At 50.6% G+C, this 25,688-nt stretch overlaps 1 protein-coding gene and 1 pseudogene across 5 annotated transcripts; one reads left to right on the forward strand and one right to left on the reverse strand.

Moving 5' to 3' along the window:
• Positions 1–1,474: 1,474 nt before the first annotated feature.
• Positions 1,475–15,435, reverse strand: Dnal4 (dynein axonemal light chain 4). 4 transcript variants are annotated; one of them, XM_006979163.4, is made up of 4 exons: positions 15,277–15,435; positions 4,878–5,085; positions 3,253–3,336; positions 1,475–1,809 (listed from the first exon to the last, which is right to left on the reverse strand). In XM_006979163.4, exons 2-4 carry the CDS (start codon positions 4,944–4,946, stop codon positions 1,645–1,647), a joined length of 318 nt encoding a protein of 105 aa, XP_006979225.1. In that variant the 5' UTR covers positions 4,947–5,085; positions 15,277–15,435; the 3' UTR covers positions 1,475–1,644. The 4 variants fall into 4 exon arrangements, with proteins under 4 accessions (XP_006979225.1, XP_042120710.1, XP_076412467.1 ...); XM_042264776.2 differs by lacking the exon at positions 15,277–15,435 and adding an exon at positions 15,130–15,270; XM_076556352.1 differs by lacking the exon at positions 15,277–15,435 and adding an exon at positions 11,682–14,204.
• Positions 15,436–18,086: 2,651 nt separating this feature from the next.
• LOC121824290 (ATP-dependent RNA helicase DDX39A pseudogene) lies at positions 18,087–25,688 on the forward strand (annotated as a pseudogene). Its single transcript, XR_013046504.1, has 3 exons — positions 18,087–18,182; positions 22,760–22,824; positions 23,746–25,688. The product of XR_013046504.1 is annotated as an ATP-dependent RNA helicase DDX39A pseudogene (transcript).

The raw sequence follows: 25,688 nt of genomic DNA on the forward strand, positions 1-25,688 counted from the left end.
GCTGTGAAGAGGAGGAGGAGGAGGAGGAGGAGGGGAGGGAGGAGGAGGAGGAGGAGGAGGAGGACTGTCCAGAGAAGCACCCTGCTATGGTGCCCATCACCTACCTGCCTGACAGTGGCCACACAACCTCTGGAGGCAAGTATCGTGCCCACTCTACAGACAAAACTGCTGAGGCCTAGAACACAACAGAGGGGCCGGATCTGGGACCGTGGAGCCCATCATCCCAGCCACTGCTCCACGCAGCTGCTGCAGAGCCAGCCTCACTGGCCAGCACCCACGCGCGGCAGATTAAGGGAAGAACAGATGCAGGGCAGGCGTTGAACAGCCACAGCTATTCCAGGCTGGGCCCCCCTCACCGCCTCCTGCACCACCCCACCTGGCCACCCCTGCCAGTCCCACGCACGGGGCTGCCCATCTCTCTGGCAGCAAGCTCTCCCACGCAGTTCAGGAGGGCTAGTTCCTGCCCCTCACATCTGCCCAGATGCCCCGGGTGACGCTTCTCTAGGCCTATGCATGTGCACCCATGCTCAGGCACACTCAGGCCTCTCCAGGAGCACTGGTCTCCAGGAGCACTGGTCTCCAGGAGCACTGGTCTCCAGGAGCACTGGTCTCCAGGAGCACTGGTCTCCAGGAGCACTGGTCTCCAGGAGCACTGGTCTGTGCCTTCACTGTGCAGTGGATCTGATGGAAATCTGCTACAAGTGGACACGCAGGCCGAGTCGGGCAGAACAGAGCCCTTGTTCTGGGAAACTTCAATACACCATAGACTCAGTTTAGTTTTTAGTCATTTTAATTGTAAAAACCAAGACGTTTATATAAATAAGACCGCTGTGTAAAATATGATTCACCCTTCTACTAAAACCCTTCTCCCCACACTCAAAAAGAATCTAGAAAAGCCAGCAAGGTAAGAAGTACAAATAGCATGCGGTCCCTGATGAAGTCCCTGGCAGACCAGGTTTCCCTGCTAACGGGGCCTCACGGTGAGCACACTCCTGGCCCAGGTGTCTCACCGGGGTTCAGCAACGTCTTGAGAACTTGCTCTACACCATGGCCCTAGCTCTCAGCCATGCAGCTGATCTGATGGAGATGGTATGAAAGGTTTGGTGGCCCGGGCTGGGAAGGGGACGGGAAGACTGTGTGATCCTCATGCCAAAGCCACTGCTGGTCCAGTAAGATGGTTGTCTGTTCAGCCCTGGGTTAGGCTGGGGAAGGGGAGAGGGGACCCCTACCCCAATGACAAGGAGAGAAATGTTCTGTGTCTCATGAGAGGCGAGGCCCTTTCTTAGGTTGCTGCCACACAGTCACTAATGACAAGGGCAGCAGATATTTCCCAGCAGTCCTGGGGGCAGAAGGGCTTTGGGATGAAAGGTGGGACCAGTCCATTCCAAGGAGAAAAATCCCACGACCTCACTCACCCCTTCACCTGTCACACCATCCCACCCCTCACATATACACAGCTCAGGACTCGGAGGGAGACAGTGGAGAGCCTGGGAGAGGCGATGTTACTAACTCACACACTGGGTGTGGCTCAGGAAACCGGTACACAAGGACAAAGGAAAAGACGGAACTCCCCACACAAGAGCCAGGCTCTGCCTAGGGCCGCCCCCCAGCCCCGAGGAGAAGCGGGAGAGCCGCTGGGTGGTGTCAGGAGCACTTCCACACGCACACAGCCAGGGTTCCCCCGAAGTACAGGTAGAGGAGGTTCTTCACTTCATGGGTGATCTCGAACCCAAAGCCCTCGCCGATCACCACATGCCAGGAAGAGCCGAACTTCTTGTCCATTGTCTCTTTGATCATCTTTGCGGCACTCTGGAAGGGAGAAGGTGCCAATCAGGGGCAGTGACAGGTACAATCCAGTTTCCACACGGGGAAGGAGAAGCTGGGCACTGAACTCTAGGCAGAAAATGGCTGCTGCCTGAGCCTGCCTTCAGTCTGCCTGCAAGATCATCACAGAGGGCCAGGCTCTGCACAGCGCCTCCTGCAGGGCCAGGCTCTGCACAGCGCCTCCTGCAGGGCTCTGTCCTGCACAGCGCCTCCTGCAGGGCTCTGTCCTGCACAGCGCCTCCTGCAGGACTAGGCTCCGCACAGCGCCTCCTGCAGGACTAGGCTCCGCACAGCGCCTCCTGCGGGACTAGGCTCCGCACAGCGCCTCCTGCGGGACTAGGCTCCGCACAGCGCCTCCTGCAGGGCTCTGCTCCGCACAGCGCCTCCTGCAGGGCTAGGCTCTGCACAGCGCCTCCACAGCGCCTCCTGCAGGGCTAGGCTCTGCACAGCGCCTCCACAGCGCCTCCTGCAGGGCTCTGCTCCGCACAGCGCCTCCTGCAGGGCTATGGGAACAGCACCTGCCCCTCACCTCATCAGGAAGGACCTGGTGACAGCAGGAGAGACGAGGTTTGAGGGCACCTGGGCTGAAGGGTGGTTCTATCACTCTGGGTTCCAGAGCAGCACCAACATCCTCAGCTGGGGACCAGGAAAACGGGGCCCAAGGAAATAACGGAGTGGGGTTGCTCAGTGCGAGGGCACAACATGGGCCCTGCGGGGTGCCCTGAGGGGTGCCCTGCGGGGCCGCCTGTTACCAGCAAGTGTGGCAGGTTCCAGAAAGACCCCAGTCACAGCAATGGCATTCCACTTCCCACGTCGGCTCTTTCCAAAGCTTCCCTCAGCATGAAGAGGTTTAGGGACACTGAGCCCGTGTCCCCATTACCTCAGCGGCTCAGGAAAGAGGCACCGCCACCCCTGGTCCCCAGACTAGGGCTCTGGGTTCGGAGCTGAGAAATGGCTTGTCTTGAGAACACAGTGAGGGAGGGATGCAGATGGGATGTGGCCACACTCCCACCCTCTTTCAGCACAGCCCCATGAATGGCACTGCTGGGCTGATACCTGTGGCCGAGCTGGGGCTCCACCCTTTCTGAATGGATGGATGAATTCATGGAGGAATGCCTGGCAGGCCTCTGCTCATAGCTGAGATGGAGCCCAGAAAGATGCCCTAGCCAATAATCCACTCGAAGAGATTGGGGGCAGACGTGGTATGGAGACCCTGCTGGCTTCCCTCCCTCTGGGCTGGGTGTGGCCCTGGTACCCTGGCTAGAGCCGACCTCATCTGTCACTGGCCTTCAGAACAGTGACCACTCCCAAGCAAGGCTCTAGCTGTATCTGGCAGGCCTCTGGAGCTGGCGACGGGGCTTTGGAGGCACCCTACTGTCACACACAGGGTCACAGAGACATGAGTGCCACCTGCACTGATGGTAATACCTCGTTGTTGTTGGAGAATTTCTCACAGGCTGTGACACAAAGCTCCATGGTCTCCACTCGCATCTCCTCTGGCATGTCCGAGTGCTAGAGACAGGGCAGGGTGACAAACAGACAAGGCTTAGCCCGCGACCTAGCCCTCCTGGCCAGCCTCTCGGTCTTCAGCTTAAGGCACGGACACTAGGTGGCTTCCCTGGCCCAGTCCCGGGCCAGTGACTTCTCCCTGACTGGGCTATGGCTGGGGTGGAGCGTGTTATGGTGATGGCTACATGTTCTGGGCCCAGGCCCCTCTGCAAGGGTCCATGTTCCCACCAAGGACCACTCCCGGGAGCCCCGCTCCCTCCTGCTCCTTGGCTCCTTTCTCGGGCAGTTTGCCAGGTTCCTCCTCCCGGATGGAGGCCAGGGCCTGTCTTCATCCTCTGCAGCCAAGTCCTCCCTCACAGCCGTGCCTTCCACGGGGGCGGGTTCCATGTCTTCATGCCATCCTTGGGCTCTAGACTTCATGTCCCACTGCCCAGGTGAACCTCACTTGGCTGTCTCAAATATCTCCCCGTTTCCCCTCAAACCTGCTCTGATTACAATTTCACTTTCTTGGGAACAAGGACTTTTCCTTAACTCTGGCCCATCTGTGACTGTCTTCCCCTGGCATCCAGATCCCACCCAGGGAACAGCTTGGCGGGGGCCAACCTCACCCCTCCACTCCAGGGCTTGACCACTGCCAGGAAAGGACACTCAGCGCTCTCCTGGGTCTACTCTTCTAACTACAGTAGAATGCTTCTCTTTTTCTTTCTTTCTTTCTTTCTCTTTCTTTCTTTCTTTCTTTCTTTCTTTCTTTCTTTCTTTCTTTCTTTCTTTCTTTCTTTCTTTTTTTTGTTTTTTTGTTTTTTTCTGAGACAGGGTTTCTCTGTGTAGTTTTGGTGCCTGTAGACCAGGCTGGCCTCGAACTCACAGAGATCCGCCTGCCTCTACCTCCCGAGTGCTGGGATTAAAGGCATGCGCCATCACTGCCGGCTTTTCTAACGACTCAAGACAATGTCACCTACAACTTGTGCCCCTCACTGCTCCTTGGACCTCCAGACAGAGCCCACATCCCTCACTGTGTTCCACGGTGGCTGCCGGCCAGGCCTGCACAGACTAACCTCACCATCACGCTGACCCCTCCCATCTGCCAGTCCTCAAGGGCTCCAGCCAGCTATGTTGATGATGCCCCACTCGCCACACTCAGCCTCCAGTGCCTGCTGCTCCTTTGAGGGGCAGAGGCTTCCTCAGGTTCTTTCGAGGTCTGCCACCTAACTTGATGCGGGTCACTGATCTGACTTCCTCCAGGAGTTGGCCTCTGCACCAGCTCAGCTCTTCTGTACAGTGCGGATTGCCTGCCACTGTCCTCTGCATGGCCAGAGCATCACCTGCCTTGTTTGCCACCATCTCCACAGTGCCTAGACCACGCTTGGCATAGAGCGGGCGGCCTGAACATAACTTGGTGAATGAAGGAATGGATGAAGGAATGAGTCACTGGGACTGTTAGATGTTTGGGTTGGAGCCAGCGCGGCCCTTTCCTCTCACCGCAAGCCCCGCCCACCTGCAGGCTGTGGGGCCTGCTGGCCACTCTCCTCCCTCCCCAGGCTTACCCTGACCAAGGGGAAGGTCTGCAGTCGCTTATAGTCAGCCTCCTCTTTCTTCCCTTCTGTCTCTCCCATGATCCTCCCAGCGTGACCTCAGGAGGAGAGAGTGGGACTTTCAGGAGGCGCTGGGCCCAGCAGTCACAGCGCCCAGGAGGCTCGGGAAGCAGGCCTTGCCAACTTGGCGGGAGCAGAAAATGTCTTTCCCCGAGGGGTGCTGCAAAGAACAGGAAAAGCAGGAGGGAAGAGTTGGCTTCAAAACCACACATCACAAATTAGAAATGTCTCAGTGACAATCTGACACCTCCCCATCTCAACGCCTCTGCCTCCTTTCCCAAATGGCCAGCAAGTCTGCAGACGGAGGGTGAGTCAACCCGAGACGCTGCAAGAACACACTGTCATTGTCAAGACAGATACTGACTGTGGACCGTGCCAAGGATGGAGTCCAGAGCTACCAATTAGCAAGGATAGTTTCTGAGTGCCGATGACAGTCTGTCTGGTACTGAGGAAACCACACACGCAAGTGACCACTGACAATTTGTTACCAGGGTCCCTGCTGCAGGATCCTGCCCTGCAGAATAGCAACAGTGTTGTGTGGTGGCTTTCTTGGCGCACAGGGTGCCTTGATGGTCCCTGCAAAGCTACTCTCCCAGAGCCATGAGCTGGTCTAGGAGCTGGAAGGCCCAGGTGCTGGTACCAGTTCAGTCAATAACGAGCAGCACAGCCCGGGGCACAGGAGTTCTCATCAGTATGACTGGGGCCATACCCATGGCAGGGGACTCAATGAGACTAGGCATGTGGAGCAGTACACAGTGCCCAGAATGTGGGCATCACTTGATCAGTGGCTGTCTCCCCTTCCTCTGGCTCACAGGGCACTCAGTGAGGGTATAGTAGGTCTAGGCCTTTTTTTTTTTTTTTTTTTTTTTGAGACAGGCTTTCTAGACCCTTAAATGCACAGCAGATCTGGACAGAGCTTTTCACAAACAGATGGACTGCAGCCTAAATGACCACCAGCCCTGTAGAGGTCAGGATGCTTCTTCATCCCAGTTTCATGTACCCTAGCAAGAAATCCAAGGGCTTCCTCTCTCAGAGGAACTAACATGATGGATATAATCACTGTGATGACGAACCTTTCTAGAAATTTACACAGACAAATGAAGCCACATATCAGGGCAGCATTTTTTGTTGTTGTTAATTGCTTTTGTTTGTTTGTTTTTTGCTTTTTGTTTTTCAAGATAGGGCTTCTCTGTGTAACAGCTTTGGCTATCCTGGAACTCACTTTGTAGAGCAGGCTGACCTTGAACTCAAAGAGACTGGCTTGCCCCTGTCTCCTGAGTGCTGGGATTAAAGGTGTGTGCCACCACTGCCCGGCTTAGCCACATTTCTTAAATCTATAATACTTTCACTGCATAGCGACTGAACTCCAAGACGGTCAGCATAGTAAGCAAGAGGTATTTGTATTTCGAGACAGACATATATTTTGAGACATTGGTTTTTTCAGGCTGGTTTGGAACTTCTGGACTCAAATGATCCCCCTGCTTCAGTCTGCAAATAGCTGGGAATAAAGGCACAGACCACTGGGCTTGGCTAACAGGCAGTAAGAGGAGGTGATGTGGATTAGCTGCCGCCCACCAGCCATGCACTAGCCCCGGTTCCCAGGACTCCGTCTTTATGCAGAACTCCATGGTGACAGCTGCAGAAGCCGGAACCTGGGAGTAGAGGCAGGAGAGCTGCCACCTCTGGCTTGAGATCACTCAGCCCAGGAGTGAGGAGAGCTGTTGGCCCCAGCATTGCCCCAGCGTCATCCCCTCACTTCAGGCACGCGCGCGCGCACACACACACACACACACACACACACACACACACACACGGGCCCTTGCTGCACGCCTGACCTCAGATGACCTCTGCCAGTGATGGGAGTGCTCCACCTCCCCTCCCAGCGCCTGTGGTCTGAGGTGTCTGCGATCTGGCTTGCCTGAGCACTGAGCTTTCTGGGTACTCTTTCCAGGCTGCACTATGCTCTTAATTCACACCCTCTGATGTTGCAGCCACCCTCGGTGCCACACCATTGGTGGGCATCCTCAAGTAAGGCTCAAAGCTTGGCACAGACTCCATCATTCCACGACACGGTGTTTTCTGATCTCCCAGGGGACAGATGGCTCCACTTATCTTCTAACTCTGGGCATTTGTACAACTTGGGTTTTAGCAGGTTTTGTTTGTCTCTACATATGCGCTGGCTGTTTACCAAGCACAATCTCACTGCACTTTCTGGTCAGGTTTCTTGTTCCACAAAATTCAAAGGGCCATTCATCTCTGCTCACTGGTGTTAAAGCCTGTCTCCCAACCCATCCTATGCGCCTAGCTTTAGTAACACCATGTTATTGCCTCCTCAGCCACCTTCATCAGGGCGGTATGGTAGGGGGTGCCAGGGCTTTCCACTTTGTTTACCTCTGAGAATCCCAAGTGGGAACGACTTCAAGTGTGGGAGCAGCTGCTCCAGCATCTTCCACTTAAGGGTTTCAACTCAAGTTGATTTATCCTCAGAGCTAGGAAAGGCTGCCAGGCAGGGGACAGGCGGGGGCACAGAACCCTCGGTGTACACCAACCTCAAGGCAATCCTATCTCTATCAGCCTCAAAACAGAATCTGTGGGGTCACAGGACTTCCCGGGTGCTACCAGAGTCCACTCTTCAGGAACCAAGTAGGGAAGTCCCGAGGACAGTCCCAGGGAGCAGCAGTGTGGAGCGGAGGATGCCAAGTCGGAACATTTATGTCTAGGGGCTGCAGGTGTGGCTAAGAGACAAAGCACTTGCTTAGCAGGTGCAAGGCCTCAAGTTCGAGGCCTCAAAGCTGCAAAATGGATATATAAGTCAACAAAGCAATGAAACACTGAGGTCTAGATGCCAGTTCCATAAGAGAATGGAGTTCTGCCTACTTCCTTGGCTTTGGAGCCATGAACAAGGGGCCACAGCCAGGCCTGGCCTTCCTCTTGGAGATGGCTTTCCTATTCTTGGGAGGCTCACACACGTGTCTGAGAGGTGAGAATACCCAGTGCCCTGTGGTTCTTGATGCTCTGCTCGCTAGGAGCATCATCCCTCCAGTCAGCCTCAGCCAACATTATTCAACCAAATACGTCATGGACCATGATTCATGAACACAACAGCTTTCCTAATCACTGCATATACTCCTGGCAATCCAAAACAGGTGAGACTTACAGAGAAGAGGAATCGTTACAGATGGCGGGCTTCCACACAGAAAGGGAAGACAGTTTTATGCTCCTGTATCATTCTGGTGCAGCTCTGGTCATTTGATTAACACACCCTGCAGAATGGATGCTACCTAAAATAGCACAACTGGGGCTTTAATAACCTTATCAATCTCCCATGTGAATGAGCAACGTGCCTGAGAGGCTCCATCAGACGAAACCACACTTTTTAATAATGCAAGTGTGCCACAGTGAGGATACCAAAGTTCAACCCAGTGCCATCTGGCCTTAGTGGTACTTGAAGCCAGCGTGACCTTGCTCTTCCCTCAGGACTCCGTTAGTGCTCTTGCATAGTCTCATCTAAGAGGCACACACAGGGCTGCCCCATTGCCTTATCAAGGCCAGTGTGCCTGTCTGGAGGGTTCTTGCTCTTTGTGACACTGACTTTAAGTCACCATTTGTTATTTTGCTTCTGAAGTATTTGAGGAGAATCTTTAAGAGAGTTAGAGTGTGCAGAAGGTTTGGAGAAAATATTTGGCCTCTGAGAAGTAAAGCCAAAAGCATCTACCAACTGAGTGTGCGCATGCATATGTGTGTGTGTGCACAAGCACACATACATGCATGACCTGTATGTGTGTTCATGTGCTTATGAAGCTATATGCTTATTAACACCTGGAACATTCTTGGCTCTTAGGCTGATAACCCACTACATAAGCAAGAGACTGAAGGACCCTTTTGGAGCATGCCATGGTGTCTCCAAAGACTGGCTCTGCAGGTGGGTCTGAACTCACATCTCCTCTGGTCCTGACAAGTACTCCTGCCCCTAAGCCTTGAATCTGGATGTGGGATGAACAAGCTCTACCTCACAGTAAGAATCGGCGGCACCTGCTTCTGGAGTGTCAGGAGGAGGAACTTTGCCATCTCTCTTCATAGGCGCCAAGCACGTATTTAAGCATTTGGGCCTCACACTATCACTGCCCCATTCCCACTCCGGGCCAGCCTGGGCTTAGCACTGAAGGAAGAGAGTGGAAATCTGGGCTGGTCCAGTGGTGGCGGTGGCATGGCTACAACCTACCTTCACCTTCGGATTCGATGCTTCATTTCAACACTAGAGCTCCCAGGAAATGGGCTTCCAACTCCTCGGAGGGCCCTAGGGGAGGGGAGAACCAGGCACCCAGTGCCCAGAGAGGTTTGGGAGCTGGCCTGAGAGTGCACAGCCAGCATTTGCAGAGCCAGGATCTGGGCCCAGATCCAACCTCCTGACTTGATCATGCTTTTTTCCTTTGGAAAAAATCACATCAATATTGGCATCTTCCAGCTCAGCCACCTATCTGTGCCTGCCTCCTGCCTCTACCCACTCAGGGGGCTTTGCAACCACCACAGCCAGCAGAGTAATGATCTTTGGCAGATAAGAAAGTAGTTTGGTTCAATATGACTCAGTAGCGGTGTTGGTTCACACTTCTAGAGTCCGACCTGGAGTAGTTTATTTTAGGTATATTTAACAACAGCACAGTTTGGTGAAAAATTTTCTGGTGATAATTAACTCAATCCTATGTGCACAATAAAGCTTAAGATATGACTACATCGGGGCTGGAGAGATGACTCAGTGGTTAAGAGCACTGACTGTTCTTCCAGGGTTCAATTCCCAGCAACCACATGACAGCTCACAACTGTCTGTAACTCCAGTTCCAGGGGATCTGACACCTTCACACAGACATACATGCAGGCAGAACACCAACGCACATAAAATAAAAGTAAATAAGTAAAAAAAGATATGACTACATCAAAACTCTTTGTAAAGTACATGTGACATCTTCCATAAAGATGGGTTCTACAGATTGACAAGCTCATGATAAGGGTCTTGGAGAAGAGCCAGTGTGGTCTCAGCCACGCAGATAACACAAAGGTCCCCAGTCTATTAGCCACATCTGTTCCCAGCCTTCTGGGTGGGAGACTAGGCTATACATCCTTTCCTTTGAAGGAGCAACTCTGTGTGTTTAAAATTCTAGGTTCCCCTTGTGCTTATCTGTGAGCACAAAGACCTCTGTGCCTCCCACATCTCTTCCTTTTTAGGTTTTAAGGAGAAAATTGTGTCTGTACTAGAAGCCAAGGTTGAATGCACTGCCTTCATGGCTAGTCTATTATAGCAAGCATAAGAGAATTTTAAGAATAGCTAACAGAGGACCAAGGAAAGGGGGAAATCATCTTAACCAAGATGGCATTCAAAGTCACCTGAGATTTTGTTGATCTCTTTACGCAGATCATTTATTTGAGCATCGATAGTATGAGAAAATCTGACACATTAAAGTAACACATGCTTTAAATCGTTGGCAACCAAGATTATGCTTGAAGAACAAATATCTACATAGTTCTATTCTGTAAGACCCCCACAGAGCCACACCAGGGCCATGCACTGTGTACCTTGGTCATCATATCACTGCCTTTTCTGACATGTCTACTCTCTGCCTCTAGCAAACAAATGACAACAAAGAGAACAAGGTAGGAGGAGAAGGATCCAGGGACACTAGCAGTGAGGTCAGGTGATGGCCTGTTCCCCAAAGGCCTGGGGTACCCAGGTCAGGCCAGAGTGAAGTGCAAACCCAGGGTGGCTGTCCTCCAGTTTTACTAGGGGGCATCAGAAATCCACCATCTCGTTGGGTGCAATGGCCCATGCCTGTAATGCCAGCACTCAGAAGCCAGCCTGGCCTACACAATGGGTTTCAGGCCAAACAAGGCAACAGAGTGAGACCCTGTCTATCCCCGCTCTCCACCCCCTTGGTTTTTCCAAGACAGGGTTTCTCTGCAGCCCTGGCTGTCCTGGAACTCACTCTATAGACCAGGCAGGTCGTAAACTCACAGAGATCCCCCTGCCTCTGCCTCCTGGGATTAAAGGTGTATGCTGCCACCAACACCACCACTGGGTGGCAATGAGACCCTGAATAAGAAACAGAAATAAGAACAAGAAACATTCGGGGTTGGGGATTTAGCTCAGTGGTAGAGCGCTTGCCTAGCAAGCGCAAGGCTCTGGGTCCAGTCCTCAGCTCCCCCCACCCCCCAAAAAAGAAGTATTCTTTTGCTGTTGTTGTTGTTTTTTGGTTTTTTTTGAGACAGGGTTTCTCTGTGTAGCTTTGCGCTTTTCGCTTGGTAGCCCAGGCTGGCCTCGAACTCACAGAGATCCGCCTGCCTCTGCCTCCCGAGTGCTGGGATTAAAGGCATGCGCCACCATCGCCGGTGAAGTATTCTTTTAAGGAAAAATAAAGGAAGGAGGGAGGGAGGGAGGCCATCACCTGCGTGAACAGGAGGCAAGTTGACAGTAAGGAGGGGATCACTGAGTCCCTAAAAAGAAAGGAACCTTTCTACACACACACAAGCGGTCTCGTTTGGTCCGAAAAGGTCTTTACTTTTTCTCAATTACACTGAGGCCCAGTGAAAACTTCTTTATACTTTGGTTATGGAGAGGGAGGAGGAAGAGAAGAGAAGGAAGGGGAGGGGGAGGTAGAATTAGAAGAGACATCTGTTGACTCGCTGAGCTAGGCGATCAACATTTGCTTTGTCCAACACCGCGTGCTAAACGACAGTGACTCACTCAGTACACCCCCACGGACATACCCAAATTTGGATGAGATCCCAAACATTTCCGTGAAGAGACAAGTAAGAAAAAGTCATAAGCGCGGCAGCCACGGGCTGGGCGTGAGAGCAGCTGCCTGCCTGCAGCACGGTTACGCAGCCTCCTGCCCCACTTCTTCCACACTCCGAACGGATCTGAACGTGAGGAATTAAAAGTGACAAATCACAGGCTCAACTGCACGCAGCCCTGATCTATTTCCTAGGAAACCACTGACAATTGCTAATCAGCAATCACACCTTAAAGTGATCATGACTTCACCACGTGTCGTGAATCCTGACACCCTGGAGCTCAGGGACTTCAGTCTCTTTTACTGTTCCAGAATGAGCAGTCCAGTGTCAGGCACATGGCGGAAGTCCAAAGGATATCCAAAATGTAATGAAATTATATTTCAATTGTCTCCTGGGAGGGGCGAGGTCCATTCACAGCCATCCAATAATACTCACTAAACACTGGAGCTGGGATGGCTCAGCATGGTTTGTTGCACAAGTATGAAGACTTGAGATCAGACCCCCAGCACCCACAGAAAAAGTGGGGTGCAGAGCTGCAGAGAAGGCTTCATGGGTAAAAGTGCTTGCTCTGCAAGCCTGGTCACCCGAGTTCAGTCCCCAGAACCCATGTGGAAAGAGAGAGACAGTGCCCCAAAGTGGCCCTTTGACCTCCACATGCACACTGGGGGGTGCATGTGCATGCTTACACCCTCTCTTTCCCTCACACACAAGTGCACACACCCAGAGGTGGCTGGATGCTATGCTCTATGCCTATAATCCTGGTGCTGGACAGGCAGGGACAGGAGAATCCCGGGGCTTGTTGGCCAGCCAGTATTATAGCCAATAAGTGAGCTATAGGTTTAAAGAGAGATCTTGTCTTTAAAAAAAAAAAAAAAAAAGTGGGGCATGATTGAGAAAAATACCCATCATCCATCTCTGGGCTCCATATTCATGTACAAACAGGCACTCCTAAACATGAACATGTGTACACACAAAGTTTCTTAAACATATATTTACTTAATACTGATCTTCAGCCAGAGATCAGGAGAGGAATTCTATATACAGGCTCTCAAAAATTCATCACCCTCCAAAAAACTGACACTCGTGTCCCATGTCCCCCCCCCCCCCCCCCGTTACTGATGAGCACATGGCCCAAGCAAAGCAAAGTGACTTTCCATCCCGCTGAGAAATGGAGGGCCAGACCCCAACCCCAGTACACATGACTTCAAGACTCTGCTTTCGATGACGCCACTCTAACCAAGCCAGAAGCAGCACTGCCATGGGGGGGTCCCAGGATTTGTGAAAACGGACCCAGGAGTTATGATCCATGGCAGAAAGGCATGGCAGAGAAGGAAGAGACCGGGAGGGGGTGGGAGGGGGTCAAGAGCAGCTCAGTGAGAAGAGGGCAGCATAGGAGGGAGTCCGCACTCGTGAGTGAGCATCCGGCCACGAGGGCACTGGAGCAGACTGTCCAGACAGAGGGGCGATGCGGTGGTGGTGAGAGAAAGCTCACGGATTCCTGGGACCGGTGACCGGACACAGTTGAGAAGGGCAAAAAGGGCTGGAGTTGGGTTGTGCAAGTGTGGGGGCCCTAAAACCCAGGCATAAAAAGTGTGGATTTTGTTTTTTGAGATAGGCTTTCACACACCACAGGCTGGCAACTGAGGATAAACGTGATACTGCTCCTAAATACTAGGACTGCAAGCAAGCACCACTGTGCCTAGCCTCTTGGGGGCTGGTAGCACAGTGGTTGGTGACTTGGGTTGACAGGGACAGCAGTTAGAAAGTCACAGCAATAACCCCCATGACAGGCATTAACGGCCTGGACCAGGATGGCGGCCTCAGGAACGGAAAGGATGCAATATCCCCATGGAGATAGAATCAAGACAATCTGATAACTCAGTCCTCAGTGGAATGGGCCTGGCAGACCATGGAGAAAGCCAGGTAGACCAGATGGGCAGGTGGAGAAGGAGGCCAGCTTGATTTTAGCAGCTGGCAAAACGCGAATGGAGACATCTGGTCAGGAGTACAAGATGACGGAATTGTGGATGGTTGGAAAGGGAAGCGATGAGCCCAGCTCACATCACCGTGTCAACCTCTTCCAGTCTTCTCATCCCCTGCCCATAATGCCTAACCACAAAGAACAGGGAAAAGATCAAAGCCAGAGAGCAGATGTGAGGTCCATCTACAGAAAGTGGATACTAAGTGGGTTCCACAGGAAATCTCTGGGTTCCTCCCAGGAGGGAGAGAGACAAAGAAAGGAAATTAGGGAGTTGGAGAACTGGGTCACTTTATAAAGTGCTTGCTATGTGAAGGCCTGAGTTCTCTTCCCAGTATCTGTGTAAAAGCTGGGTGTGGCAGCCATGCATCGGAGAGGCAGCTGGGAGGATCCTTGGAGATCACTGGCCATCTAGCCCAATAGCCAGCTCCTAGAATCGAGACAGACCCTGTCTCAAAAAAAATAAGGTGGAGAGAGATGGGCAGTGGTGGCACACAGCTTTAATCCCAGCACTGGGGAGGCAGAGGCAGGCAGATCTCTGTGAGTTCGAGGCTGGCCTGGTCTACAAAGCGAGATCCAGGGCAGCCAGAGCTGTTACACAGAGAAACGCTGTCTCAAAAACAAACAAACGGAAAGAGAGAGAGGGAGAGAGGGAGAGGGAGAGGGAGAGGGAGAGAGAGAGAGAGAGAGAGAGAGAGAGAGAGAGAGAGAGAGAAAGAAAGAAAGAAAGAAAGAAAGAAAGAAAGAAAGAAAGAAAGAAAGAAAGAAAGAAAGAAAACATATAAGATGGAGAGTGATTAAGGCACAATGTTGACCTCTGGTCTCCACATGAACCTGTATACACAGGAACCTATATATACACAGAAAAAAGAAAGCTAGCAAGTACTGAATCTACACTGGACTGGGCCCTTTGTACTTCAATTGCCAATGGAGATGGGCTTCGGAATACTGGCTTTACAGATGCACCGACTGGTGGCCAGAGAGATCTCAGGTAACTTGCCAGGATTCTTACAAGTGGGGATCCAACTTAGGTTTGCCAAGTTCTTTGCAGTACATAAAACTAGGGAAGAGAGAGAACACATCCTCCGGGAAGCTGACAGTTGAGTCCAAGAACAACATCCTAGGACGTCCGAGTCCAAAAGGCCTGTGCGACCGTTCAATCCAATTTCGCCTTTATAGATGGGGAAACTGAGTCCCCCCACAACGGGCAATAGTCAGCCCAAGAGTCCCAGGACGTCGCCAAATTTCCAAACCAAAGTGGTCTGGGACGAGGCGTTCGTGACCACCATCCAGCCAGCAGCGGGGTGGCGCGGGGGACAGGGCGCTGCGGGAGTCAGAACAGGGAGGATGCGAGGGGAAGGGGCCGGGGTGGGTGGGGAGGGGCGGCCTGCACCGTGGGAGTCGGGAGGCACAATGTCACGGTCGAGCTGCGCGGTCCTCTACCTGGGACGAGGGGAGGTCCTGGGCCGGGAACCGCAGACTGGGGATGAAGGTGGGGCCTCCCGCGGGGCCAAGGCCTCGTCCGCCCTGCGCGTCCTCCCGCCCTCCCTCCGGGCCAGCCCACCCCGCCACGCTGCCCTGCGGCCTCACCTGCTCCCGCGGGGGCCAGAGCCTAGGCCGCTGCCAGCGCACCCCCGCCAGGGTTGTCAAGGAGCGAACAAGAGTGTCTTAGCAACCAGCCCGGAAGTCCCGTCCCCTCACCGGACGTTGACAGCAATTTCACTTATTATTGGTGTAGCGAAATGCCAATTCGTTCCTAGGAGGCCGGCGCTCACGCGAGGGGCGTGGCTTAGAGGCCGGGGAGGCGGGGCTTCGCTTATAGTCGTCTTAAGTATGCCAGAGCAAGCTGTAGTTGTCTCTGGAGAGAAACAAACTTCGTAAAGCTGTTTTGCTCTGTGAGTTTTCGTCATTGGAAATGACAAATGCAGTTTGTTGGTGTCGTGACGCTGATCTTCTGTTTTACAGGGACCTCAAGAACCTCATGTAATTTATGTAATGCTGTAGAGGAACTGTCTCATTGATTCTCAACACAGTAGTTTCAAGTAGCAACATCCGTAATCCTGTCTGAACCGATGTGTAGAACTTGAGAGACGGAAGGAGAGAATCAAGGAATAGCCCCGGAGAAGGAACCCGAGTCCTCTTTTCCTTGCGCACACCCTCCAGAGTCACCTTGCCCTTGAGGCTGGGAGACACCGGTACCATCAGATGCAGCTGCGAAAAACCTGCTTCTGATTCTTCCTGGGATGAAATGACCCAAGAGCGTTAGTGCAGCTGGGTGAGGGGAAGGTGAAGAGGAAGAAGAATGGATCAAAGGGTCACTGGGATACCCCATAATTTAAACACTTACTCTGTGCTTAACATGTACTCATTAGTGAAGTTCCACCAGCCGGTTTCCTGGCATCTACAGGAGACTCAGCCCTGGCTAGATGCTAGTGATTCCAAGGAAGCCACAGTGCAGCAGGAAAAGAGCCACGAGAAGAAATGGGTACAGAATCTATTATTCCACACGCTTCTATAGCAGAGACTGGGCAGAGTCCTGTCTCTTCTAGATGTGGCACCTAAGGGGGTGGAGCCCAAGATGACCAGAAGGCTAAGGAGAGTTGAGACAATAAGTTGCCTGGGGAGAAGTCGGCGGCTCCAGGAGCCTGGGTGCAGGGCGCATGTAGTGTAGGTGGGAGAGAAGACACAGGAAGAAGTAGGGTAGTAGGTGGAGGGGTTTAAACACGAATGCCTCCTGGTATGAGGTGAGAACGGAGCGCAGTCGTTGCTGGAGAGCTTCTTGGAAGCGATAAGTTCTGATCTGGGACAGGGGACTAACCCTAGCCTGAGTGTGTGGACTGAGTGCAGACACACGGCGCTGGGTTTGAGACTCGGCAGTGTGAATTCTGCCACTTGTGCCAGCCCCCAGCTTGTCTTCCTGAAAAGTTCTGAGGGTCTGTGGAAAGTCTTACTCAGCCTCCAGATTTCCTTAATCTGGAGACGAAGGGCAGCCTTTGAGGGGGATGATGCTCTCACTTCTGTCTCTCATACAAACGTCTCCCAAAAGGGGTCCATGTTTGCCATCTCCCTTTCTCACCTCCCATTCATTCTTCTGCCCACCGCAATCTGGCTTCCCCTCCCACAATGCCACTGAAATTTCCTCTCTCTTGGTTACCAGTGACCTTCTGAGAAGCAGAAACGGATAGACCTTCTTTATTTCACAGGGACTCATCTCCCCTGCTGGCAGCACCAACCCCAAGAGTCTTCCCACAATTCTCCATCGCAGAGGTGGTTCCTATAGCGCTCTTTGCAATGCAGACTCCAGGGTCTCCTGCAACCGAATGGGGAGGAGCAGGAGTGTGGGGTTTTCGCAGGCTGCCTTGTGCACACGAACAGTGAGAGCCACAGGCTAACAGGGCACCTCCCTCTCTGGTGTTCCCCAGATCTCTAACTCATTTGGCCTCCCATCTTGGGCTCTTGCTTTGCTCCTTAACCTGAATGTGTTTTTTTCTGACAGGTGGTTTGGATGTAAAATGTCACCCAGGGGCTTATGTTTTCTGTGCTTGATCTCCAGCTGGTGGCGCTGTTTGGACAGGCTGTAGAATCTTTGGGACATCAGACCTAGCTGGCAGGCAGCTGGGGAGCAGGCTTGAGGGTTTTAGCCCTGCCCTGCTTCCAGTCCTTCCTGCTCCTGGAGCCATCGAGATGGAAAGGAGCCATGTCCTGGTCTTCATGCTTTCCCTGTCATAATGGACTACACTTCCAGATTATGAACCAGAAGAAACACCTCTTTTTCTTTCTTTTAATTAATTAATTAATCAATCAATCAATTAATTTTTGAGACAGGGTTTCTCTGTGTGGCCCTGATGTCCTGGAATTTACTCTGCAGACCAGACTGGCCTCAAACTCAGAGATCTGCCTGCCTTGAGTGCTGGGATTAAAGACATGCACCACCATGCTGGGCTACACCTCCTTCCTTAAATTGCTTCTGCTAGGTATTTTTTGTCACACTGACAAGAACAATGGTACATCAGTGATCTCTAACGGCTTGCTTCCTCGTCAAGTAGAGTTCCAATACTTCCTGGAGTTGTAGGTGGGAGGTGTGTACCCTGGAAATGTCCTGTCTTCCAGGAAGCAGTGCTCCCAATGTGAGCCTTGTTGAGAAGTGCTCCTTTAGAACTGTCCCTGGGGCTCTTAGCCATGCCCACAGTTCCCTTCATCCTCATCCCTCCAGATCCTGATTGCTCTTATCCTTTACTTCCCAGACCTCTCTTGTGCACCTGGCCCAGATCTCCAGCAGAATCCTGGCTGCCTCTACCAGGATGGCCATAAGCTTTTCAAAGTAACAAGTCTCAAACTGAGTGGATTCTCTAGCCAGCTCTCGCCATATTTCCCATTTGGGTAAAGTGCTGGTGGCTGATGGCTGGTGGCTGTGTCAGAGGAGCAGCAGGTGGCAATTGAAGTTAGAAGTGTCAGTCCACCAGGAGGCGAATCCCTGATGGGTGAATCTCGGAAAGGTAAGGCCCCCGAGACCACAGACCCCCAGAATGTCTTTTGTTTCTGCTGTGCCTTCACATGTTTGCTGCTGCTGTCTTTCTCTGGTATCTGGCATGGGGCGAATGGGTGTGGTGAATTCCCCACTGCCTGTAATGTGTGTTTATCTCATGGAAACATCCTATTCTACTGGGCATTTTTACCTGTGATTATTATGAAGATGATTCCTTCCGAAGCTGTATTGTCTAATTGATAAACTAATAATAATATTAGTTTATACCGAGTTTTGATGAATAAAAATAAATACAAGGAAATTCTACACAGCGAGGGCCTATGAGTTTCACCTAAGGAGCTGCATAGATCGCAGTTCAAGTTAATGATTAAGAAAAACAGTTGAGTCCCAGGAGCCAGGCTGGCTCAAATTCCTCTAATCTTAATGTTGAAGGATGCAGTCACAGGTTTCAGTGTGCATCATGGTTGAAACAAAGCCTTAAAATAACTTCAGGTTAGAGCAAATGTTTTTTCATAATATTTGTACTGTCTAGCTTTGATATGAAAAAAAAAACCAGAAAACAATCTAAAGTTCACTAGGGCACATAGCTGAGCTCAAAAATACAAGGCAGCCAGTTGTTACTAGCTAACATACTTTCCTGGCTAAGGTCGGTTGATGAACCAAGGTGATGTTGGTTCCTTGTATCCATTTCTGCCCTCAGTCTCCTGATATAAGAAACTATTGATGAGTGTGTATGCACCTCAAAGATTTAAAGGAGAACTGACTGTTTTTATGCATAAAAGCTTAGGTTTGTGATTCCTTTAAGATTCCTTACAAGATTACCTTTCAAGATAAATAATAAAGTGGTTGATCCTTTCTTTGTAGCCACAATATGCAGCCTGCCAACAAAAGAATTGGCTGAGAAAAAAAAATACCCTCTGCTTGCCCATATTCTATAACAAGTTACTTAGATGTAAATATATATGGGTTATTGGGGTGACTTTGTTTTAATCATGTAAGGGAGATGAAAAACATGTTTTTGCATGTATTCATTATAATCATTCACTTGAAAAATAGAATGTAACTACACTGTAATTCCTATATTGCTTGAAAAACTTTGTAGGGGTATATAACCTGTAGAGAAAAATTATACTGTAAAAGAATAGAGAATAAAGAGGGAAATCATCAAGAAAGATTGTGAGGGTCTTTCCCTAATCCCCTCAGATAAAAAAAAAGTCTAGGACACACTGACTCTGTGGATTTCCCTTTGAGCCCTGTGTTCCTGGAGGCTGGTACCCCAGGCAGAGATAGTAAATGGCTGCCCTCACCACTTAGCCTCCATCAGACACCAAGGTGTTGTTTTAACTTTGACATAGTGGCTGTGCCTTAATCTACTGATATTTCAGCCAGACACTGCATCTCTGCAGTTACCAGCCTGCTTCTCTAGCAATGACCTGGCCACTCTGGCTGCAGCCTGGTGGGAATTCTGTTCCCACAGGCATCTGCTGCTGTGGGATGGTCTGTATGTCAAATCTGTTGCTCTGATTGGTCAATAAATAAAACACTGATTGGCCAGTGGCCAGGCAGGAAGTATAGGCAGGACTAATAGAGAGAATTGGGAGAACAGGAAGGTGGAAGGAGACACTGCCAGCCACTGCCATGACAAGCAGCATGTGAAGATGCTGGTAAGCCACGAGCCATGTGGCAAGGTGTAGATTTATAGAAATGGATTAATTTAAGATATTAAGAACTAGATAGCTAGAAGCCTGAGCCATTAGGCCAAACAGTTTAAATAATATAAGTGTCTGTGTGTTTATTTTATAAGTGGGCTCTGGGACTGGCGGGACTTGGCAGGAGCTGCAGAGAAATTCTCCAGCAACAATCCACCCTGCTTCTGCAGCTAAAGGTAGCTTGAACTAAATCTCTATCATTCTATTTACGAATAAGACTTGAGATTCAAAGGCTGGGGTGAAAACCTGCTAGCTCAGAGAGGCTGGGATGCAATTAGCTAACTTTCCATCCTTGCTGGCGTCTCTGAAAGACCTGTCCTTCCTCTTAGCCACACACACCAGAAAAAGCTGTGCCACTCCAAACCCCACCCTACTACTTCCTGTGTCTCTCTAGCTCTCCAGGATGCCCTCTGATGCTCTATGATTACTTTCTGTCGACTATTTGTTAATGCAGCCTCCTGACCCAAGGTTAATTTTATTTAATTAACGCAAATGCAAACTCGGGGTTCCCAGTGTGATCAAATACCCCCAACACCAAGGTGTCAACCTTTATGCATTCTCAACCATAACCTACCTACAGCCCGTGACTAGTCTGCTACTCCTGAGTCCTGTCTCCTCACGTGACCCCATCCCTGCACAGCAACACAGTTGGAGCCACTGCTGTAGTAGCTACTTCCTTCCCAGGCTGCCACCGTCTCTTGCTCGTCTCTAATTCTCCATTCCAGTCAGTGTGGTCCTTCCCAAACTCAAGTATCATCCCTGTGTAGCAGCTCCTTCCCGCCCCACAGTGCCCCATGGGATCAAGTGAGTGTCCCCAGTGGGCAGTCAGGGCTCACCTTCCTCCTGCCTCCTGCTCCTAGCAGGGAGAACCCAACTCTTCAGGCTGCTCCTCCCTGACTTGTCTTTGCTCCCAGACTCCTGTGTTCTCCTTCAGCTCTTTTTATTCTCTCCTGGGATCAGGATCCTAGGCAAACACAAGTCCCTTGAGTTCCCACCTCACTCTGTGCAAGGCTCTGTGGCTGACACCTCCTATGTGTCCCATGGCTAGATTTTTCTCTCCTTCCGTGAGCTCCAGGCCAAGGTCCCAGCAGGGAGCAGGTGCTTTGAGGGCCCTTCATGCTTGGCCCAGAGGGCCAGATGGTAGGGCGATGTCTCAGCTCTTAGGCCTGCCACTGGACTAAGGAAGAAATCACACATGTGTGTGCTTAGCTATGAAGGAGAGAAAACAAAGAACCAGGTCTCCTCTCCTGTGCCCTCTTCTGGAGCAGAGCTGGTTTTAAATCAACTTTGACCATCTTTCCAAGGAGTCCCATCTATGTCCTCATACCCTCTTCACTGAAATTAGCCATTCTGAGTCTCTCTCTCTCTCTTTTTTGTAAAGTCTTGTTATATAAGCCAAGCTAACCTCTAACTGTTGCTTCTCTTGTTCGGCTTCCCAAGTACTAAAATGACTGTCCTGTGCCAACCTGCCTGGCCCTGACACCTTGCTTCAGAAAGAACCAATTATGAAGCTGGGCGGTGATGGCACACACCTTTAATCCCAGCATTTGGGAGACAGAGACAGGCGAATCTCTGTGAGTTTGAGGCCAGCCTGGGCTACAGAGCGAGATCCAGGACAGGCACCAAAACTACACAGAGTAACCCTGTCTTGGAAAAAAACAAAACAAACAAACAAAAAGAACCATTTGTGGAGTGTCATTGGAAGCTCCGCCTCAGCTCCCTCCCCCAAATCCTGCTCTTCAGAAAGCTGGCCAAGCAGCAGCTCCTCCCCTGGAGCTGCTCAAGACCGAGCCTACAGGGTATTATTTAAGTTCAGGCTCATCGACCTGCCATGGGATTTCTCTTCCTTCCTTCCCCCAGATCACCTGGGAGTGCTTTGCTCAGATCAAGACCGGTCCTTTACTTTTTAATTGGGCTAGATTTGTCTTACTGCGTTGGCGGAGAAACCTAATACCAGGGATTCAAAATACTTATCATGGAATTTATTGAGTCTATCAATAATATTCTTGTTTTCCATTTTATTTTCCTCTTTCAAAAATGATTTATTTGTTTTAATTAATTAGCTGATTTTTATGTGTATGGGTGATTTGCTTACACATATGTTACTGTACCATGCCTGTGTCTGGTGCCTATGAACTCCAGAAGTCAGATCCCCTGGAACTGGAATTACAGATGGTTGTATTGTGGCCGCCTTGCAAGACGCCAAAGCAAGACCACCACAGAGCCAATATCTGATGCAAAACACACAGGGGTTTATTGATAACAAGCAAGCCCAGGCGGGCTTGGTCTGTGTCCAGCACTCAACACAGCAGGTGGAGGAGGATGGCCCTGAGCGCTCAGGGTGAGGGGTTTTTAAAGGAAAAACCACAAGCAGAGTGGTACAAGCCTTAGCATCATATGATTGGATGAGGGTGTGTAACCTTTGAATTTACTGGTTGGGGGTTACGGTTATCATTTTTGGGCAGGCCTGGACAAGTCCCAGGCTTTGTTCTTGAGCTACCATGGAGGCTGACTGGCCTTGCATGTTCACACTGACCCATGCACGCAGCTCTAAGTTGGTGAGGGGTCCCAGACAGTAAATAACTGACTGAACCTTGAGCAGTCAGAGTACGTGCAGAAAGGGAGCTACTGCCAGGTGCATGCCTTTAATTCCAGCACTTAGTAGGCAGAGGTAGGCAGAAGTGGCTACAAAGTAAGACCCTGACTCAAAAAAAAAGATGTGTTGAATCATTTGCAAGTATTTGTAATTACTCCACTTTTGTTACAAATCTCTACTTTCATTCTCACTATGATTTTCTGGAATGTTTATAGACTGGCTTTTTGTTCAAATGTATTATGAGTTAGTATGTTAACTACTTTTCTACTGCTTCCATAACAGATTATGACAAGTTCAGTGACTTGAGAGCACAAATTTATCATCGCTGGCTCTGGAGGTGATCTGAGGTGAGTCTCACTGGGTTAAAATCAAGGTGTCCCTAGGGCTGTGTTGCTTTTGGGTCTCAGGAGGCTGTTTCCTTTCCTTTTCCCAATCAGTTGTAAAAAATAGCACGCAAGGTGGTGGTGGTGGTGATGGCGGCGGCGGCGGCGGCGCGTGCCTTTAATCCCAGTACTCAGGAGACAGAGACAGGTGAATCTCTTCCAGTTTGAAGCAAGCCTGGTCTACAAAGTGAGTTCCAAAACAGCCAGGGCTATAATACACAGAGAAACCCTGTCTCGAAAAAACAAAAAACAAACAAGCAAAAACATGGAAAGGTACTGCCGGGAAGATGGCTGCTCTCTCAGAGGACCCAAATTCAGTTCCCAGCACCCACAGGGTGGCTCACAACTGCCTGGAACTTTAACTCCAGGGCATAATGAGCATGCACATATCCCTCTACATCTCTCTACACCCCCAATATACATAAATAAAAAATAAAAATAAGATGTAAAAAATAGAGCTGTGGTGATGTATCATGTACCCTAATAAAATTTGCCTGAAGATCAGAGGACAGAACAAGCCACTATATTAAACATAGAGGCCAGGCAGTGGTGGCACACACCTTTAATCAGGAGGCAGAGATCTGTCTGGATCTCTGTGAGTTCAAAGGCACCCTGGAATGAGATTGACTCAGTCTAGGAGAGAAACAGAGCCAGGCAGAGAATCATATGCCTTTAATCCCAGCCCTAAGAAGGAAGTAATGTGGCTGGGCAGAGGAAGGTATAAGGCGTGAGGAGACAGAGACTGACTCTCTTTTCAACTGGAGGCTTTTTTGGCTGGAGCTGTTTCGGCTGTGGATTCAGAGGCTTTCAGTCAGAGGATTCATGGAGTTGGTGAGGTGAGAAGTTTCCCTAGTGGTTTGTTCCTTTGTCTCTCTGATCTTTCAGCGTTTACCCCAATATCTGGCTCTGGGTTTTTTATTATAAGACCTTTAGAAATTCAAGCAACATCTGGCGCCCAATGTGGTAAGTGATAAGCCCAGTAAGCAAGACCCAAGTTGGACTCCAGGCAGGAAGCGTTGCAGCTCATGTCCAGAGACGCGACCTACAACCAGATGGGCAACTCTCTTAGAAGCTCTCAGAAGTGAACCAGGAGACACAGTACCATGGCAGAACAGGATGTGGAAAATGAGCTTTTGGATTATGATGAAGATGAAGAGCCCCGAGCACCCCAGGAGAGCACTCCAGCTCCCCCAAAGAAAGATGTCAAAGGATCTTGTGTCTCCATTCACAGTTCTGGTTTCCAGGATTTTCTGTTGAAGCTGGAGCTCCTGAGAGCCATAGTTGACTGTGGCTTTGAGCGCCTTTCAGAGGTCCAGCATGAGTTTATTCCCCAGGCCATTCTGGGTACGGGTGTCCTGTGCCAGGCCAAGTCTGGGATGGGCAAGACAGCTGTTTGTGCTGGCCACCCTGCAGCAGATTGAGCCCATCAATGGCCAGGTATCAGTACTGGTCATGTACCACACAAGGGAGCTGGACTTTCAGATCAGCAAGGAGTATGAGCGCTTCTCTAAGCACATGCCCAGCATCAAGGTATCTATGTTCTTTGGGGGTTTCTTCATTAAAAAGAATGAAAATGTGTTGAAGAAGAACCATCCCCACTTTGTGGTGGGGACATCAGGCCGGATCCTGGCACTCACACGGAGCAGGAGCCTCAACCTGAGGAACGTGAAGCACTTTGTGCTAGATGAATGTGACAAGATGCTGGGACAGCTGGACATACTCTGGGACATGCAAGAGATCTTTCAAGTGACACCTGTGAGAAGCAACACATGATGTTCAGTGCCACCCTGAGCAAGGAGATCCGGTCCATCCGCAGGAAGTTCATGCAGGATCCCATGGAGGTGTTTGTGGATGACGACGAGACCAAGCATACACTACATGGGCTACTGCAGTACTACGTCAAGCTCAAGGACAGTGAGAAGAACCAGAAGCTCTTCGACCTTCTTGACGTCCTAGAGTTTAACCAGGTGGTGGTGATCTTTGTCAAGTCTGTGTAGGACTGCATGGCCCTAGACCAGCTCCTAGTGGAGGCTGTGGAACTTTTGATTGGTGGGGCCCTTAGGTCACTGGTGACACACCCTTAAAGGGAATTGTGGGGCCTGTCCTCTTCCTTCCTGGCCATGAGGTGAGTGGTTTTATTCCTCACACACTCCTGCCATCATATGTCACCCTGGACTCCATGGGACAGTGGAGCCCATCCATGGACTAGAACTTCCGTGAGGCAAAACAAATCCTTTTCTCTTTGTAAGTGGATTATCTCAGGGGCTAATTCCAGTGACAGAGACTGACTAGAGGGCTTGTTCCTTCTGGAATTAGGCTACATAAACATCCTGGTGCTATCATTTCCCAGGCCTGTGATCCGGCAAAGCCTCTTCCTGCATCTCAGTTCTCTCATGTTACTTCCCTTCCTGGGTTGAATAAGCTAAGTATACGCCAAGTTCTGAGAGCAGGAAGTACCCAGCACAGAGGAAGCACTCGGTGTCTATCAGTCACTAGTATCCAGTTAATGTGTGTTAAGTGCTGTGGGATGTCTTTCTGTACACTGTGAATATGTGCTGCTACGATTCGTTAATAAAGAAAGCCGCTTTGGCCTATGGCGAGTCAGGTTATAGCCAGGCAGGAAATCCAAGGAGAGAGACAGGAAGAGGAAAGGCAGAGGCGGAAGAGAGATGTGAGCCCGCCTTGAAGGAGCAACAAGATGTCAGCAGACGGGTAACTCCATGGCCATGTGGCAACTTATAGATGTATAGAAACGGGTTGATTTAAGATGAAAGAGCTAGCTGGCAAGCGGCTAAAGCCATAGGCCATACAGTTTGTAAATAATACAA

This window comes from Peromyscus maniculatus, chromosome 20, assembly GCF_049852395.1.
Source record: "Peromyscus maniculatus bairdii isolate BWxNUB_F1_BW_parent chromosome 20, HU_Pman_BW_mat_3.1, whole genome shotgun sequence".
Lineage (NCBI taxonomy): Eukaryota > Metazoa > Chordata > Mammalia > Rodentia > Cricetidae > Peromyscus > Peromyscus maniculatus.